Source organism: Entelurus aequoreus, linkage group LG23 (assembly GCF_033978785.1).
Source record: "Entelurus aequoreus isolate RoL-2023_Sb linkage group LG23, RoL_Eaeq_v1.1, whole genome shotgun sequence".
NCBI lineage: Eukaryota > Metazoa > Chordata > Actinopteri > Syngnathiformes > Syngnathidae > Entelurus > Entelurus aequoreus.
In genome coordinates this window covers 29,022,669-29,041,992 of record NC_084753.1, presented here as the reverse complement: position 1 = coordinate 29,041,992, position 19,324 = coordinate 29,022,669, and the positions used below count along the sequence as shown (strand labels likewise).

The 19,324-nt window shown below is 39.1% G+C and overlaps 1 protein-coding gene across 1 annotated transcript in view; it reads right to left on the bottom strand.

The window, feature by feature from the left end:
- Positions 1-4,993: 4,993 nt before the first annotated feature.
- laptm4a (lysosomal protein transmembrane 4 alpha) overlaps positions 4,994-19,324 on the bottom strand; it is a 40,838-nt gene continuing 26,507 nt past the window's right edge. Inside the window, exons 4-7 of the mRNA XM_062033980.1 lie at positions 15,564-15,686; positions 15,311-15,406; positions 12,887-12,985; positions 4,994-5,584 (exon numbers count right to left, since the gene is read on the bottom strand). Coding sequence (XP_061889964.1) covers positions 5,510-5,584; positions 12,887-12,985; positions 15,311-15,406; positions 15,564-15,686 — 393 coding nt within the window. The 3' untranslated portion in view covers positions 4,994-5,509. The remainder of the gene's footprint in view (positions 5,585-12,886; positions 12,986-15,310; positions 15,407-15,563; positions 15,687-19,324) is intronic.

Sequence of the window (19,324 nt, the reverse complement as noted above, 5' to 3'; positions counted from 1 at the left end):
ACATGTTAAAAGAGAAACAGTAAATTGTCAAGTAGATTAATAATCAATTTTCTACCGCTTGTCCTTGATAATGTTGACAAAATAATAGGTATGTAAATGACACAATATGTTACTGCATATGTCAGCAGACTAATTAGGAGCCTTTGTTTGTTTACTTACTACTAAAAGACAAGTTGTCTAGTATGTTCACTATTTTATTTAAGGACACAATTGCAATAATAAACATGTTTAATGTGCCCTAAAAATTGTTTTTGTTAAAATAAAACCAATAATGCCATTTTTTGTACTGTATTTGTATTAACAGTCTTATCTTATGAGGGGTGAGGCGTTTATTAGTGAGGAGCCTTCCTTTGTGTAATGCGTTTTAATAATAATAATAATAATAGATTTTATTCGTAAAAAGCACTTTACATTGAGTAAACAACCTCAAAGTGCTACAGTGTATTAAAAAAAAAAAAAGATAAATAAAAATAAAAACTAGAACAGCCAAATAGCTAAAACTAGTATGCATATATCTAAAAAAAAAAGACTTAAAAAAAAAAAGGGGTTTTAAGCCTTTTTTAAAAGCATTCACAGTCTGTGGTGCCCTCAGGTGGTCAGGGAGAGCGTTCCACAGACTGGGAGCGGCGGAGCAGAAAGCCCGGTCTCCCATTGTTCGTAGCTTTGTCCTCGGAGGTTGGAGGAGGTTAGCCTGTCCGGAGCGGAGGATTTGGGGGTGAGCAGTTCTTTGAGGTAGAGGGGGGAATTTCCATGGAGGCACTATGAAGAAGCCTAATTAAAATACTTCAAGAGGGCAACCTGTAAGGAAATTAGGCACTTCTGGCCCAATGGCTATCGAGGCGTCTATGACGCGTAAGGGGTAAGGCGTTTATTTGTGGGAGGAATTTATTTGTACAATGCACTTCTTCCACATTGCAACCTGTAATTGCATTAGTCACTCGCGGCACAGTATTAGGTGTCTATGAGGGGTAAGGTGTTTAATACTGGATATACATTTGTATTGTATAACAAAGGAAACTTACTTAAGAACACAACTTTAAGGGCATTAGGCACTTGTGGCTCACTAGGTACCAGGTGTCTATGAGGGGTAAGGTATTTATTAGGGGACGGTGTATAATTGTACAATCCATTTCTTCATACTTCATTGAAATACTTAAGAAGGCAACCTGCAAGGGCACCAGGCACTCACGGCTGAGTAGCTACCAGGTATATATGAGGAGTAAGGTATTTATTAGGGGAAGGCCTTTATTTGTACAATGCATTTCTTCCACATGTTGAAATACTTAAGGCAACCTGCAAGGGCACTAATCACTCACAACTGAGGCATTTTTTATACATTGCACTTTTTTCCCCCACAGAGGATACTTAAGTGAAGATTTTAAGAAAGCAAGTCTATAAGGGGTAATGTGTTTATTATGCTTTATTCGTACAAAACATTTTTTTCCCCAATAAAGGATATTTTTATTGAAATATTTTTAAGATGGCAACTTGTAAGTGCACTCACTAGCTGCTACTAGGAGTCTATGAGGGGTAAGGAATTTATTAGGGGATGGCCTTTATTTGTACAATGCATTTCTTCCACAAGTTGAAATACTTAAGAAGGCAACCTGCAAGGGCACTAATCACTCACAACTGAGGCCTTTTTATACAATGCACTTTTTTCCACAGAGGATACTTAAGTGAAGATTTTAAGAATGTAAATGTATGAGGGGTAAGGTGTTTATTATGCTTTATTTGTACAAAACATAGTTTTTCCAATAAAGGATACTTTTATTGAAATATCTAAGATGGCAAATTGTAAGTGCACTCACTAGCTGCTACTAGGAGTCTCTGAGGGGTAAGGTATTTATTAGAGGAAGGCCTTTATTTGTACAATGCATTTCTTCCACAAATTGAAATACTTAAGGCAACCTGCAACTGAGGCCTTTTTTATACAATGTGCTTTTTCCCCCACAGAGGATACTTAAGTGAAGATTTTAAGAAAGTAAGTCTATGAAGGGTAAGGTGTTTATTACTGGAGGGAGGAGGGGGGGCTTCATTTGTACTGTATATCAAAGGAAATTTACTTGAAATACTTAAGAACACAACTTTAAGGGCATTAGGCACATGTGGCTCACTCGGTACTAAGTGTCTAAGGTATTTATTAGGGTACGGCGTATAATTGTACAATCCAATTCTTCCACAAAGGATACTTCATTGAAATACTTAAGAAGGCAACCTGCAAGGGCACTAGTCACTCACAACTGAGGCCTTTTTATACAATGCACTTTTTTCCCCCCCACAAAGTGAAGATTTTAAGAAAGTAGGTCTATGAGGGGTTAGGTGTTTATTATGCTTTATTTATATAAAACATTTTTTTCCCCAATAAAGGATACTTTTATTGAAATATTTAAGATGGCAACTTGTAAGTGCACTCACTAGCTGCTACTGGGAGTCTATGAGGGGTAAGGTATTTATTAGAGGAAGGCCTTTATTTGTACAATGCATTTCTTCCACAAATTGAAATACTTAAGGCAACCTGCAAGGGCACTAATCACTCACAACTGAGGCCTTTTTATACAATGCACTTTTTTCCCCACAGAGGATACTTAAGTGAAGATTTTAAGAAAGCAAGTCTATAAGGGGTAAGGTGTTTATTATGCTTTGTTTGTCCAAAACATTTTTTTTCTCCAATAAAGTATATTTTTATTGAAATATTTAAGATGGCAACTTGTAAGTGCACTAGTGGCTCACTAGCTGCTACTATGAGTCTATGAGGGGTAAGGTATTTATTAAAGGAAGGCCTTTATTTGTACAATGCATTTCTTCCACAAATTGAAATACTTAAGGCAACCTGCAACTGAAGCCTTTTTATACAATGAACTTTTTTTCCCCCACAAAGTGAAGATTTTAAGAAAGTAGGTCTATGAGTGGGTAATGTGTTTATTATGCTTTATTTATATAAAACTATTTTTTTCTCAATAAAGGATACTTTTATTGAAATATTTAAGATGGCAACTTGTAAGTGCACTCACTAGCTGCTACTAGGAATCTATGAGGGGTAATGTATTTATTAGAGGAAGGCATTTATTTGTACAATGCATTTCTTCTACAAATTGAAATACTTAAGGCAACCTGCAACTGAGGCCTTTTTTATACAATGCACTTTTTTTCTCCACAGAGGATACTTAAGTGAAGATTTTAAGAAAGTAAGTCTATGAAGGGTAAGGTGTTTATTACTGGAGGGGGGAGGGGGCTTCATTTGTACTGTATATCAAAGGAAATTTACTTGAAATACTTAAGAACACAACTTTAAGGGCATTAGGCACGTGTGGCTCACTCGGTACTAGGTGTCTAAGGTATTTATTAAGGTATGGCGTATAATTGTACAATCCATTTCTTCTACAAAGGATACTTCATTGAAATACTTAACACAACTGAGGCCTTTTTATACAATGCACTTGTTTTCCCCCACAAAGTGAAGATTTTAAGAAAGTAGGTCTATGAGGGGTAAGGTGTTTATTATGCTTTATTTATATAAAACATTTTTCCCCCCAATAAAGGATACTTTTATTGAAATATTTAAGATGGCAACTTGTAAGTGCACTCACTAGCTGCTACTAGAAGTCTATGAGGGGTAAGGTATTTATTAGGGGATGGCCTTTATTTGTACAATGCATTTCTTCCACAAATTGAAATACTTAAGGCAACCTGCAAGGGCACTAATCACTCACAACTGAGGCCTTTTTATACAATGCACTTTTTTCCACAGAGGATACTTAAGTGAAGATTTTAAGAAAGTAAGTCTATGAGGGGTAAGGTGTTTATTATGCATTATTTGTACAAAACCTTTTTTCCCCCCCAATAAAGGATACCTTTGTTGAAATATTTAAGATGGCAGCTTGTAAGTGCACTCAATAGCTGCTACTAGGAGTCTATGAGGGGTAAGGTATTTATTAGAGCAAGGCCTTTATTTGTACAAAGCATTTCTTCTACAAATTGAAATACTTAAGGCAACCTGCAACTGAGGCCTTTTTTATACAATGCACCTTTTTCCCCCCACAAAGTGAAGATTTTAAGAAAGTAGGTCCATGAGGGGTAAGGTGTTCATTATGCTTTATTTATATATAAAAAATTTTTTTCCCAATAAAGGATAATTTTATTGAAATATTTAAGATGGCAACTTGTAAGTGCACTCACTAGCTGCTACTAGGAGTCTATGAGGGGTAAGGTATTTATTAGAGGAAGGCCTTTATTTGTGCAATGCATTTCTTCCACAAATTGAAATACTTAAGGCAACCTGCAAGGGCACTAATCACTCACAACTGAGACCTTTTTATACAATGCACTTTTTTCCACAGAGAATACTTAAGTGAAGATTTTAAGAAAGCAGGTCTATGAGGGGTAAGGTGTTTATTATGCTTTATTTGTACAAAACATGTTTTTTCCCCCAATAAAGGATATTTTTATTGAAATATTTAAGATGGCAACTTGTAAGTGCACTTACTAGCTGCTACTAGGAATCTATGAGGGGTAATGTATTTATTAGAGGAAGGCATTTATTTGTACAATGCATTTCTTCTACAAATTGAAATACTTAAGGCAACCTGCAAGGGCACTAATCACTCACAACTGAGGCCTTTTTATACAATGCACTTTTTTTCCACAGAGGATACTTAAGTGAAGATTTTAAGAAAGCAAGTCTATAAGGGGTAAGGTGTTTATTATGCTTTGTTCATATAATTTTTTTTTAACCCCAATAAAGGATACTTTTATTGAAATATTTAAGAAGGCAACTTGTAAGTGCACTCACTAGCTGCTACTAGGAGTCTATGAGGGGTATGGTATTTACTGGGGAATGCCTTTATTTGTACAATGCATTTTCTTCCACTGCTTAATTCAAATACTTAGAAATGAAGAACATAGTCAGTACCAGCTGTCTATTAGGAGTCAGGTGTTTAGTGGGGGTCTTGACAAAAAGGACCAACACAGTGGAGTTTATTGAAGATCTAGATGTTGTCAAACCTTTATTGAAGTTTATGAAATGGAACCAAAGTGGTGTTAGGTTGAGTTGGGCATGCAACTTACAAATCTTCACAAGTTGGTGTCAGGCGGGTGGAAAAGCAGCTTTCCTGCCCCCCTCCTCCCCCCTTCTTGGTACAAAGCTGGCAGCAGAGTGTGATGTAAACATCTGGGCTGGTGATAGAGGAACTAGTAGTAGTAGGGAACCGCAGCAAAGCTCAATAAATAAGACAAAAATATTGCTGCCGTCTGCGTCTCCTAAGTGTTCCAATGTCAGTAATGAAGTTACAATGCCGTGGATTGTCATGATGCTGATGGATTGTTGGCGGCGTTTCTTTCAAAACATCAACAGAAAAAAATACCGGGGTCATTTCTTCGCTGCACGCACGGATCCCGTCTTTGCACAAAAATATATACAGTAGGTAAAAGGCGCTTGGAGAGGGTGGAAGTGAGGGAATGTAGAAATGCATTTGGCGGCGTGGAAGGCGTCCGCAGTGGGGGCCGGTCCTTAAGAAGGCATGTAAGGCGGGGGCGGGTCTTTGGCGGGCATGTTCATGGCCATGTCATAGGTGGGCAAGGTGGACTGGACAAGACAGGAAGCAAGATTAAAGTCAGGGTCTATGCGTCTGTTTGACTTTTGTGGGGTCGGTATGACCCCTGCTGGTGAGGCCTGCACATGACACATGGTGTTTATTCATTATGGTAGACCAGGGATGGAGGGATGATGTTTGATAAGAAATTATCGAGTTCGAGCCCATTATCGAATCCTCTTATCGAACCGATTCCTTATCGATTCTCTTATCGAAACCAGATAGGTTGTTGTATATGGAAAAAAACACAATATTTGGTTTAACGAAAGCTCACTTTTATTTTAAGAAAAAAATCAAATCAAATAAATAAATATTGACTGTTACCCCCCTAAAAAAATAAAATAAATAAATATTGACTGTTGTTACCAAAAAAAAACAAATATATACAGTAACACAAAAACAACCTGTCTTTGTGATCACTATAGGTGTATAAATAAAATCAGTCCCTTGGGCACAAAACTGAAAATAATACAGCTCTCCAAAAAGTGCACTTCTGTTGCTATTGGAACATACTAACTACACACACAGGCAGACAGCTAACAAACAATCCAAGACGTCTACTAAAGTTCCAAAGCAGATGAATCCATTTAGGCTCTTTATTGTTGTTGATCTTGTTTTGTCTTTTCCTATCTTTACTTTTGTCTTGCACTGGACTGTTATTTATTTATTTTTTTTAAACTGAAATACACACAATGACAAATGTGATTCAATTAATATACTGAAATTCGATACACAATATGTAAATATTAGCTTTACACAAATATACAGTACTATCATCAAACAAATACTGCTGAGTGTTGAAACTATTTCGATGGTGGAAATACACGACTGGCAGCCATTTTAAGTCCTCAAAACATCCATTGAAACAGTGCACAAAAATCGTTTTTCAATAAACATCTTACTATCAAATTGAACCACTTTCCACCTTAATATTGAGTTACATAAACAAGTTAAACAGTTTACTTACAGACTTATCTTTTCCAAGGCTTGTAAGAGCTAACACAACTTGTCTACTTCTCAATTGTCTCATGAACTGGACTAACATCGCCAACCCGGAAGTGCCCAAACTATTGACGCGTAGTATTTTTATATCGCCACAAGGTGTCAGTAAGAGTCTACAATCAAATGGGCATAACATTGCCCATTTGGGATTTGTTCCCAGGGATTCGAATAAAGAACTAACTCTTTTTCTTTACTATAGTGGCCTCGATAAAGGGATTAGAGTCCATAGAATCTGTTCTTTTCTTATCGAACAACCGGGAGAATCGGTTTGGAACATCATCCCTACAGGGATGTCAAAGTCATTTTCATTGAGGGCCACATGGAAGTTATGGCTGCCATCAAAAGGCCGATTGTAACATCGAATAATGTATGAATTTTCCTCTGGATTTCATTATTAATCATATATATTTTTTAGAGATGTCCAATAATGGCTTTTTTTGCCGATATCCAATATTCCGATATTGTCCACACTGCAAAAACTGAAATCTAAGTAAGATTAAATATCTCAAATAAGGTTGATATTTGCTCATTTTCTGTCTGATAAGATAATTCTTCTCACAAAGCAGATTTTATTTTACAGTGTTTTACTTGTTTTAAGTGTTTTGCTCCTAAATGATCTCAGTAAGATGTTGCTGAGATTTGATGACCTATATTGAGTAAAACATGCTTGAAACTAGAATATCAACTGTTGCAAAGCTGTGTCATCAACACTCACAAGTATAAAACTACTTTTTTAAAGTAATCATTTCTTACTTCAAGCATGAAAAAAAATATCATGATGCCGAGTGCATATCATTATGTCAAGATAATGGCACTAGCATTTACTTCATTTAAGAATATTTTCCAACCTATTGAGCAAAAAGGTCTCTTTTTTTTCTAACAAGAAAAGTGCACTTGTTATTAGTGAGAATATACTTATTTTAAGGTATTTTTGGGTTCATTGAGGTTAGCTAATTTTACTTCTTTTGGAAAGTCTTGACAAGCCAAATTTTCTTGTTCTATTGGCAGATAATTCTGCTTAGTTCAAGTAAAATACCCCTCATTTTTGTATTTTTTTTTCTTGTTTTTGAACACTGACTTTTTGCAGTGCAACTCTTAATTACCGTTTCGATATCAACCGATATCGATATATACAGTCGTGGAATTACCACATTATTATTCCTAATTTTGTTGTGATGCCCCGCTGGATGCATTAAACAATCTAACAAGGTTTTCCAAAATAAATCAACTCAAGTTATGGAAAAAAGTGCCAACATGGCACTGCCATATTTATTATTGAAGTCACAAAGTGCATTATTTTTTTTAACATGCCTCAAAACAGCAGCTTGGAATTTGGGACATGCTCTCCCTGAGAGAGCATGAGGAGGTTGAGGTGGGCGGGGTTTACATATTGTAGCGTTTTGAAAGAGTTAGTGCTGCAAGGGGTTCTGAGTATTTGTTCTATTGTGTTTATGTTGTGTTACGGTGCGGATGTTCTCCCGAAATGTGCTTGTCATTCTGGTTTGGTGTAAGTTCACAGTGTGGCGCATATTTGTAACAGTGTTAAAGTTGTTTATACGGCCACCCTCAGTGTGACCTGTATGGCTGTTGACCAAGTATGCATGCATTCACTTGTGTGTGTGAAGCCGTAGATATTATGTGATTGGGCCGGCACGCAAAGGCAGTGCCTTTAAGGCACGCCCCCAATATTGTTGTCTGGGTGGAAATCGGGAGAAATTCTGGAGTCTCCCGGGAAAATTGGTAAGGGTTGGCAAGTATGACTGGGAGACGCAACTGCTCTGTACTTCTCCCTACGTCCGTGTACCACTCCGTACAGCGGCGTTTTAAAAAGTCATAAATTGTACTTTTTGAAACCGATACCGATAATTTCCAATATTACATTTTAAAGCATTTATCGGCCGATAGTATCGGCAGTCCGATATTATCGGACATCTCTAATTTTAACCAAATCTTACTTGAAAGACGGTGCAAGAATCGGTACTTAAAAAATGGAAAACATTCAATATTTTGTAACAAAAAAAAAACTCACAAACATCTCTGTTCTTATTAAATGTTGTGATATTTATGTTAAAAAATAATACTAATTAAAATAATAATAATAATAATAATGGATTAGATTTATATAGCGCTTTTCTAGACACTCAAAGCGCTTCACAGAGAAGTGAGAACCCATCATTCATATTTACAACTCATTCATTCATCATTCATTCTCCGGTGTGAGCGGCACCGGGGGCAAGGGTGAAGTGTCCTGCCCAAGGACACAACGGCAGCGATTTTGGATGGTAAGAGGCGGGGAGCGAACCTGCAACCCTCAGGTTTCTGGCACGGTTGCTCTACCCACTACGCCATACCGCCCCCGAAAATACTTCAATAAATAAATTAAATAAGTAATACATTCAAAAATAAGTTAAAAAAAATCACAACAAATTATCATTTCAGCAATACAAAACACTGAGAACAAACAACTTTTGTGATATTGACGCTCATAATTGCTGGGGTTAGTGAATGCAACCTCACTTACCCTAAGTCATTTGTGCACAATAAGGAAGTGCTGTGTTGTTGTTGTGGCTACTGACTACCGCTAGTTTAGCACTGCGGTGCAAGCTGTGTTATGAGCTCAGCTGTTGGCCAGTTAAGTGTACCGGCTTTTGGTGCCCAGTCCGACTCATGACACACTTATGCTGTCTTTACATTTGACGTGAAGTCGTAATTTGTGTTGTGGCAACACCTAGTGAGTGTGTCAAAATATCTAAGTTTAGCGTATGAGTCATGACGCAGTTGAATGATGTAGACATGTTTATTAGTGGATACTTTCTAGTAGAGATGTTCGATAATATCGGAATGCCGATATTATCGGCCGATAAATGCTTTAAAATGTAATATCGGAAATAATCGGTATCAGTTTCAAAAAGTAAAATGTATGACTTTTTAAAACGCCGCTGTACAGAGTGGTACACGGACGTAGGGAGAAGTACTGCCTTTGCGTGCCGGCCCAAACGCATAATATCTACGGCTTTTCACACACACACACAAGTGAATGCAAGACATACTTGGTCAACAGCCATGCAGGTCACACTGAGGGTAGCCGTATAAACAACTTTAACACTGTTACAAATATGCGCCACACTGTGAACCCACACCAAACAAGAATGACAAAAACATTTCGGGAGAACATCCGCACCGTAACACAACATAAACACAACAGCAGAACCCCTTGCAGCACTAACTCTTCCGGGACGCTACAATATACACCCCCCCCTCAACCTCCTCATGCTTTCTCAGGGAGAGCATGTGCCAAATTCCAAGCTGCTGTTTTGAGGCATCCATCCATCCATCTTATTCCGCTTATCCGAGGTCGGGTCGCGGGGGCAGCAGCCTAAGCAGGGAAACCCAGACTTCCCTCTCCCCAGTCACTTCGTCCAGCTCCTCCCAGGGGATCCCGAGGCGTTCCCAGGCCAGCCGGGAGACATAGTCTTCCCAACGTGTCCTGGGTCTTCCCCGTGGCCTCCTACCGGTCGGACGTGCCCTAAACACCTCCCTAGGGAGGCGTTCGGGTGGCATCCTGACCAGATGCCCGAACCACCTCATCTGGCTCCTCTCGATGTGGAGGAGCAGCGGCTTTACTTTGAGCTCCCCCCGGATGGCAGAGCTTCTCACCCTATCTCTAAGGGAGAGCCCCGCCACCTGGCGGAGGAAACTGATTTGGGCCGCTTGTACCCGTGATCTTGTCCTTTCGGTCATAACCCAAAGCTCATGACCATAGGTGAGGATGGGAACGTAGATCGACCGGTAAATTGAGAGCTTTGCCTTCCGGCTCAGCTCCTTCTTCACCACAACGGATCGATACAGTGTCCGCATTACTGAAGACGCCGCACCGATCCGCCTGTCGATCTCACCATCCACTCTTCCCTCACTCGTGAACAAGACTCCGAGGTACTTGAACTCCTCCACTTGGGGCAGGGTCTCCTCCCCAACCCGGAGATGGCACTCCGCCCTTTTCCGGGCGAGAACCATGGACTCGGACTTGGAGGTGCTGATTCTCATCCCAGTCGCTTCACACTCAGCTGCGAACCGATCCAGTGAGAGCTAAAGATCCTGGCCAGATGAAGCCATCAGGACCACATCATCTGCAAAAAGCAGAGACCTAATCCCGCAGCCACCAAACCGGATCCCCTCAACGCCTTGACTGCGCCTAGAAATTCTGTCCATAAAAGTTATGAACAGAATCGGTGACAAAGGGCAGCCTTGGCGGAGTCCAACCCTCACTGGAAACGTGTCCGACTTACTGCCGGCAATGCGGACCAAACTCTGACACTGATCATACAGGGAGCGGACCGCCACAATCAGACAGTCCGATACCCCATACTCTCTGAGAATCTCCCCACAGGACTTTCCGAGGTACACGGTCGAATGCCTTATCCAAGTCCACAAAACACATGTAGACTGGTTGGGCAAACTCCCATGCACCCTCAAGGACCCTGCCGAGAGTATAGAGCTGGTCCACAGTTCCACAACCAGGACGAAAACCACACTGTTCCTCCTGAGGCATGTTGAGGCATGTTAAAAAAAAATAATGCACTTTGTGACTTCAATAATAAATATGGCAGTGCCATGTTGGCATTTTTTTCCATAACTTGAGTTGATTTATTTTGGAAAACCTTGTTACATTGTTTAATGCATCACAACATAATTATGCATAATAATGTGTTAATTCCACGACTGTATATATCGGTATCAGTTGATATTGGAATCGGTAATTAAGAGTTGGACAATATCGGATATTGGCAAAAAAGCCATTATCGGACATCTCTACTTTCTAGTGTAACGTTCCGCTTTGGAGACTTTTTATCTGTAAATAATATGCAACTGTAGTTTTATCAATACTTGTTTACATTGACAAAGGTCATGTTTTAGACTGCTATATGGGGCAATTAAAGACACTTTTGTCTGGCTTGTGTGCTTAGCTGCTAGCTCCTAGTAGCATATAGCCTAACATATAATTTGACCCGGGGGGCCAAATTTAGAGAAAAAAAATTGTCTGGGGGCCGGTATATCTATTTTTTAGGAACAAAACCTCACAATAATATCTGATTGGAAGCTAAAAACGTTATGACAGAGCGCCTTAAAAAAACAGAATGGAATTATACTTTTTTTTTTTTACTGAATGAGACACCCAGAATGTACATAAAACTAAAGAATGTGAGATTTACAATATTAACTATAAACGATAAAACACTGATAATTGACAACATATGAACGTCACAACCCTCTCGATCGACATATTTTACAATCAAGCGAAACGCAACAAAAATGCAACAAACACAGCGAAATATGAACGTGAAGGGTAAAAAAAAAACCCACCTACAATCTGATACATCTGATAAATCACTAAGCTGAAGAACTTTTTAAAAAATCTCCTTCCGCGTCTGTCCCTGACACCCACATTTCAGGCTGACACTCTGTGGAAACGCTCCCCACCCACACTGCTTGGTGCCTCGTCTGAGCTGCTGTCACTTAGATGACCATAGTAACTAATTAGATTACCATAGTAACTAAATAGATGACCATAGTAACTAGTATATCATGCAAAAGCGCAGATTCCAACCATTGAAATACTTGGTATAGTTCAAGACTTACGGTCATTAGAAAACATCACTGCACATCATAATAGCAGCTACACTTTCCATCTTAAAGATCTTTGGGAATTATTTGGGAATGTCCGGCGGGCCAGATTGAAAAGCTCAACGGGCTGCATGTGGCCCCCGGGCCTTAATTTGCCCAGGTCTGGCCTCAAATGTTTACCTTTTGAACATGACTTGACTAAAACACAAGAAAAGACCAAACTTCTGAGTTTATCAGAGGACATTTAGATGTTAACTGGCTGTCCAGATTTATGCAAGTACTTTTATCGGAGCTTGTGGGACGGCGGTTGGAGGGGCCGTAGGCGCAAATTGGTCCGTCTACCCCAGGGCAGCTGTGGCTACACCCGTAGCTTACCACCATCATGTGTGAATGTGGAGTGAATGAATGATTGGGTTCTCAGTTCTCTCTGTAAAGCGCTTTCGGTGTCCATAAAAACGCGACATAAATACAATCCATTGTGATTATATCAGAGATTTTAGATGCGAGCCGGTTTTATCCGACCCCCATATCTATAGATCACCATGGCGACACTAAGTGATGCTATTCAACTTCTTACAAGTCAGTGCATCAGTGTAATGACTTTACGGCGCTTGTTTGAATTCACACTGTTCCATATTGTTACTTTGATCATTCTGAGCTTGTTTACTAACCTGGGGCTGATTCTCAAAAGAGAGGAAGACGCTGATATCCGGCTGGCCCCTGTATTTGATGTACTTGTAGCAGTTCCACACGCAGTTCATCAAGTATGCCTGCAATGACAAATGTACACAAGAATGACTTCAATCCTGCAATTAAACGCCCTACTGGGCGCTTTCACACACACACATATTTGCTGTATGCTCGGATGCACCCGATACCAATATTCTGGTTCATTCAAGCAGTAGGCAAGTACACTTTGCGAGTTTAGCTGGATTGGAATTAAAATAAATGTGCTAACTCCTTATGCCTGTTATTAATGATAACCCCCACCTTTCACAATCCAAACACAAAATCCAAAAGCAGTGAAGTTGTCACGTTGTGTAAATGGTAAATAAAAACAGAATACAATGATTTGCAAATCCTTTTCAACTTATATTCAATTGAATAGACTGCAAAGACAACATACTTAACGTTCGAACTGGAAAACGTTATTTTTTGCAAATATTAGCTCATTTGGAATTTGATGCCTGCAACATGTTTCAAAAAAGCTGGCACAAGTGGAAAAAAAGACTGAGAAAGTTGAAGAATGCTCATCAAACACTTATTTGGAACATCCCACAGGTGAACAGGCTAATTGGGAACAGGTTGGTGCCATGATTGGGTATAAAAGCAGCCTCCATGAAATGCTCAGTTATTCACAAACAAGGATGGGGCGAGGGTCACCACTTTGTGAACAAATGCGTGAGCAAATTGTCCAACAGTTTAAGAACAACATTTCTCAACCAGCTATTGCAAGGAATTTAGGGATTTCACCATCTACAGTCCGTAATATCATCAAAAGGTTCAGATAATCTGGAGAAATCACTGCATGTAAGCAATGATATAAATAAATAAATGATAAATGGGTTATACTTGTATAGCGCTTTTCTACCTTCAAGGTACTCAAAGCGCTTTGACAGTATTTCCACATTTACCCATTCACACACACATTCACACACTGATGGCGGGAGCTGCCATGCAAGGCGCTAACCAGCAGCCATCAGAGGCAAAGGGTGAAGTGTCTTGCCCAAGGACACAACGGACGTGACTAGGAAGGTAGAAGGTGGGGATTGAACCCCAGTAACCAGCAACCCTCCGATTGCTGGCACAGCCACTCTACCAACTTCTCCACGCCGTCCCTATGATGGACCTTCAATCCCTCGGGTGGTACTGCATCAAAAAGCGACATCAGTGTGTAAAGGATATCACCACATGGGCTCAGGAACACTTCAGAAAACCACTGTCAGTAACTACAGTTTGTCGCTATATCTGTACAGTGTTTCCCATAAACTGCCAAGATACCTGTGGCGGTGTGGCTATGGGCGTGGTCACCATGACATCATCGAGTAATTTTCATAATTACTAGAATGATATGATTTTCTCTAAAAAGGCTCAAAAAATGTATATTTACTAATTAATAATAACAGTTTTGTTTTAAAGGTCCATCCATCCATCCATTTTACAATATAATTACAACACTTTATGTACATATTTATATACAGATTTGAACAATAAGTTATTCACTGGAAAATATTTATTAATTGTGGTTCTTACAAAAAATATATCTTATAAAATATAAAAGCTAAAATGTCTCTTAAAGCTCTGCCCCTTTAATTAGTGCATACTAAATAATTTAACTTTAGCCTACTACTACAACCATATTATTTACCAGCAACATAAAGTGAAACAGAGGCAGAGGTGTCCTGCCACAGTCAGTAACAAATAAACAGAAAACAGTAGTGGTCAAATACAAATAAGGCAACAAGAGAAGTATCCTACACTTCTCTTTTGTAAAGTAAATCTGAACAGCCTATATGGGCATCTACATCAACTATATGATTTGCCTGAGAAGCTGGACAGGACAAAAAAAAAAAATTGTATTTGTGGTGGACGTAATTCTTTCGTGGCGGGCCGCCACAAATAAATGAATGTGTGGCAAACACTGCTGTAAGTGCAAGTTAAAACTCTACTATGCAAAGCGAAAGCCATTTATCAACAACACCCAGAAACGCCGCCGGCTTCGCTGGGTCCGAGCTCATCTAAGATGGACTGATGCAAAGTGGAAAGGTGTTCTGTGATCTGACGAGTCCAAAAAATGTGTTTCTCAGTTCAAACATTAAATATCTTGTTTTGCAGTCTATTCAAGGCTCTGCAAATCATTGTATTCTGTTTTTATTTACGAATTAGACAACGTGCCAACTTCACTGGTTTTTGGTTATTTTAAAAAGGCTATAGTGCCAGGTAAGTTGCAGTAAGACAGTGTTGTGTGTTGTGTTGGCACATTCCAGAAGCTCTCTATGCATCTTTTCACTAGACCAGAAAAACGCATACATTGCTGGTAACAATATAATAATATGCTATGTGTTGCCTTAAAAGTAACCTAAAGTAAAAGGTACCTTTAGGACAATGAGGAAGGTAAAGAGGACCACTACAAAGAAAAACAGGAACCGAGGGTCCAGAGACAACAGGTTATCCTTGTAGGGGAAATCCGGCTGAAGAGAAGAAAGAAAACAAGTGTTAGAAAAACAATAAACCACTGAAACGCCTAACAACGATTGTCTTGGACTCCTTTAAATAGACCCAATTAAGGAGTGGTTTGTCAACATGCAACCTGTGATGACAACGCCTGCAGTAACTCAGTGAACTAACCAGTTGGTCCAGGTACTCCTGTATCCTGGGCAGGTAGGTGAGAGAGCTGCAGGCCACCAGGCAGCTGAGAGCAAAGTCAAACATCTGGTAGCAGAAGAACGGGATGAGCAGCCCACTGCGATGCTGGAAAAATCCAAACAGGAAGTATAGTGTTCTTAACCAAATATAATTTAACATAACATTTGTATTGGGAGGCATAACGAAATATTGTCAGCCTTGTTAGACACTTAATAGCTTCTTTCTTTGTGACACATTGTAGTTAATGGCTGTCTAGACCAGTGTTTTTCAACCACTGTGCACGGCACTAGTCTGGTGTGCCGTGGGAGATGAGCTAATTTCACTTATTTGGGTTAAACATGTTTTTTGCAAACCAGTAATTCTAGTTTGCAAATGATGTGTTGTTGTTGAGTGTCGGTGCTGTATAGAGCTCGGCAGAGTAACCGTGTAATACTCTTCCATATCAGTAGGTGGCAGCAATTGCTTTGTAGATGTCTGAAACAGCGGGAAGCAGCATGCAGGTAAAAAGGTGTCTAATGCTTAAACCAAACATAAACAAAAGGTGAGTGCCCCTAAGAAAAGGCATTGAAGCTTAGAGAAGGTAATGCAGAACGAGACTAGAACTGAACTGGCTGCAAAGTTAACAAAAACAGAATGCTGGACGACAGCAAAGACTTACTGTGGAGCAAAGACGGCGTCCACAATGTACATCCGAACATGACATCAAAAATGTCCCCACAAAGAAGGATAAAAACAACTAAAATCTTCTTGATTGCTAAAACAAAGTAGATGCGGGAAATATCGCTCAAAGGAAAACATGAAACTGCTACAGGAAAATACCAAAAAAAGAGAAAAAGCCATTAAAATAGGAGCGCAAGACAAGAACTAAAACACTACACACAGGAAAACAGCAAAAAAGTCCAAATAAGTCACGGCGTGATGTGACAGGTGGTGACAGTACACCTACTTTGAGACAAGAGCTATATTGATGCATGCTTGGTTATGCTTTAAAGTCATATCCAACAATTGCGACAACAACTTTTTACTGTCAACTGACTTTAGTTTTTTAATGATGTCTGCTGGTGGTGTGCCTCCGGGTTTTTTCAACGCAAAAAATGTGCCTTGGCTCAAAAAAGTTTGAAAAACACTAGTCTAGACAACCCCGACAATGCTCAGTTTGATTTAAAAAAGAACAACTGTAATGTAGAAATGCACTAAAGTGTTTCTAATATTTTGTCCCTCAACGAGAACTGCAATTTTCTGGAATATTACCTATTGTGCATAATCATTATGAAAGAAACGACGACGGATGTATTTTTTTAATGCATTATAAATAAAGAAATGCGATCAAAAGTCCGCTTACAATGGAGCCTATGGGAGCCGCTCTATTCTGCCTATAAAGCCCTTGTAATGTAGTAACGGGCAAATTATGATAACATTTAATATTTACGTATTTTGATAATTTTAAGCATACGCGGCACATTATTTTCAAAAACGCCTCACATTTGCTTTTTTTTTTTCCAACAACATCACTGATTAAATTAATAAAAACATCACTTACAGTATAAGGTCTGCTGTCATTAGGATTCCAACTGCTAAGATGTTCGTATACTCCCATTTAGATGAAGAATGACTCATAATCCTCACGAATAAAATTGAGGTGAAACCAAGCCTCCTTTTGTGTCGCTCTTGCCATTCCCCGGGTCTAAATTGGCTGTCAAAGTGTACCAACATGTCGGAATACGTCCTCATTCTTCTAGAGCAGTGGTTCTTAACCTGGGTTCGATCGAACCCTAGGGGTTCGGTGAGTCGGGCTCAGGGGTTCGGCGGAGGTGAAGACACACCCGACTCATCGTGTAAATAAAAACTTCTCCCTATCGGCGTATTACGGATACGGCAACAGCAGAAGTCAGACTGATTTGCAGTTGTGTCATTTGTTGTGAGTTTATGCACTGTGTTGGTTTTGTTGTTTGAACAAGGTGATGTTCATGCACGGTTCATTTTGTGCACCAGTAATAAAACATGGTAACACTTAAGTCTGGGGAACATATTCACCATTAATTAGTTGCTTATTAACATGCAAATTAGTAACATATTGGCTCTTAACTAGTCATTATTAAGTACTTATTAATGCCTTATTCGGCATGGCCTTATTATAACCCTAACCCAGGGGTCGGCAACCCAAAATGTTGAAAGAGCCATATTGGACCAAAAATACAAAAACAAATCTGTCTGGAGCCGCAACAAATTAGAAGCCATATTACATACAGATAGTGTGTCGACATAAATTGAATTGAGATGACTTAAAGGAAACTAAATGAGCTCAAATATAGCTACAAATGAGGCATAATGATGCAATATGTACATATAGCTAGCCTAAATAGCATGTTAGCATCGATTAGCTTGCAGTCATGCAGTGACCAAATATGTCTGATTAGCACACCACACAAGTCAATAACATCAACAAAACTCACCTTTGTGCATTCATGCACAACGTTAAAGGTTTGGTGGACAAAATGAGACAGAAAAAGAAGTGGCATAAAACACATCCTAGAAAGTCGGAGAAAGTTATACTTGTAAACAAACTAAGGTGAGTTCAAGGACCGCCAAAATTAGTAGGACAAAACGGCGCTCGCCAAATACTCGAATCAGTGAAGCATGTTTAATACAAACAGTGTGATTTATAACAATTAGGGAGGTTTGTGTCATGTTTGTCCTCCTACAGAAACCATACTAAAACAAAAAATATATTTTTTTCCCCTCATCTTTTTCCATTTTTCATACATTTTTGAAAAAGCTCCAGAGAGCCACTAGGGCGGCGCTAAAGAGCCGCATGCGGCTCTAGAGCCGCGGGTTGCCGACCCCTGCCCTAACCAAATAACCCTAACCCAAACCAAATAACTCTAAATTAAGTCTTTGTTACTTAGAATATGTTCCCCATACTAAAGTGTTACCAAAAACACATAACTTTGTCTTGAATTTGAAAAAAAACAACATTTTATTTTTCACTAAAGAAGGGTTCGGTGAATGCGCATATGAAACTGGTGGGGTTCGGTACTTTCAACAAGGTTAAAAACCACTGTTCTAGAGGCATGATTTATGATCTAGAATAAAGTTTGACGAGCAAGGAAGTGAGGAAGCAGCTGATCAGTCGATCATGTCAACATTAGCACGCAAGCTTGTGGTTACGGCGCCGCTATAAATAGTTTGTCTGCGTTAGCGCTTATAATAACAATATTAACTAATACTTGGTGAATATTCTAGTCACAAAATGTAAATGGAGTATTGTTGGTGCTTTTTGGATGGTTATTTATTGGGTTTAATGGGCTCAGCTGTTTAGTAACAAGTTAGAATGCACTAGAAAAAAATACATCCGTCGTCATGTTTTTCATATCGATTGTGAACGATAAGCAAAATTCCAAAAAAGTGCAGTTCCCCTCTAAGGACCTATGAGACAACTTAAAAAACTGTATTGAAAAAATGTGAAAAAGATCTATCTCAGTGTTTTTTAACCATAGGGCATTGTTGGGCCAAAGAGTCACTAAAAAAATATGTTTCTACTGTGGTCTGTTCAGACCACACTGACACTCAGTTGTAATACACTTTTCCACCACTTGTGGCAGTAATGACAATCTCGAACAAACAAAAGAAGTATGGAGCTAAAGTCATAGGGAAGTCTCTTAAGTGCAACAATTATGACTAAAGTGGTGAAGCTGTGTTTTATTGACAGTTTAGTAAAGAAATACATTCAATATTAATTTAGT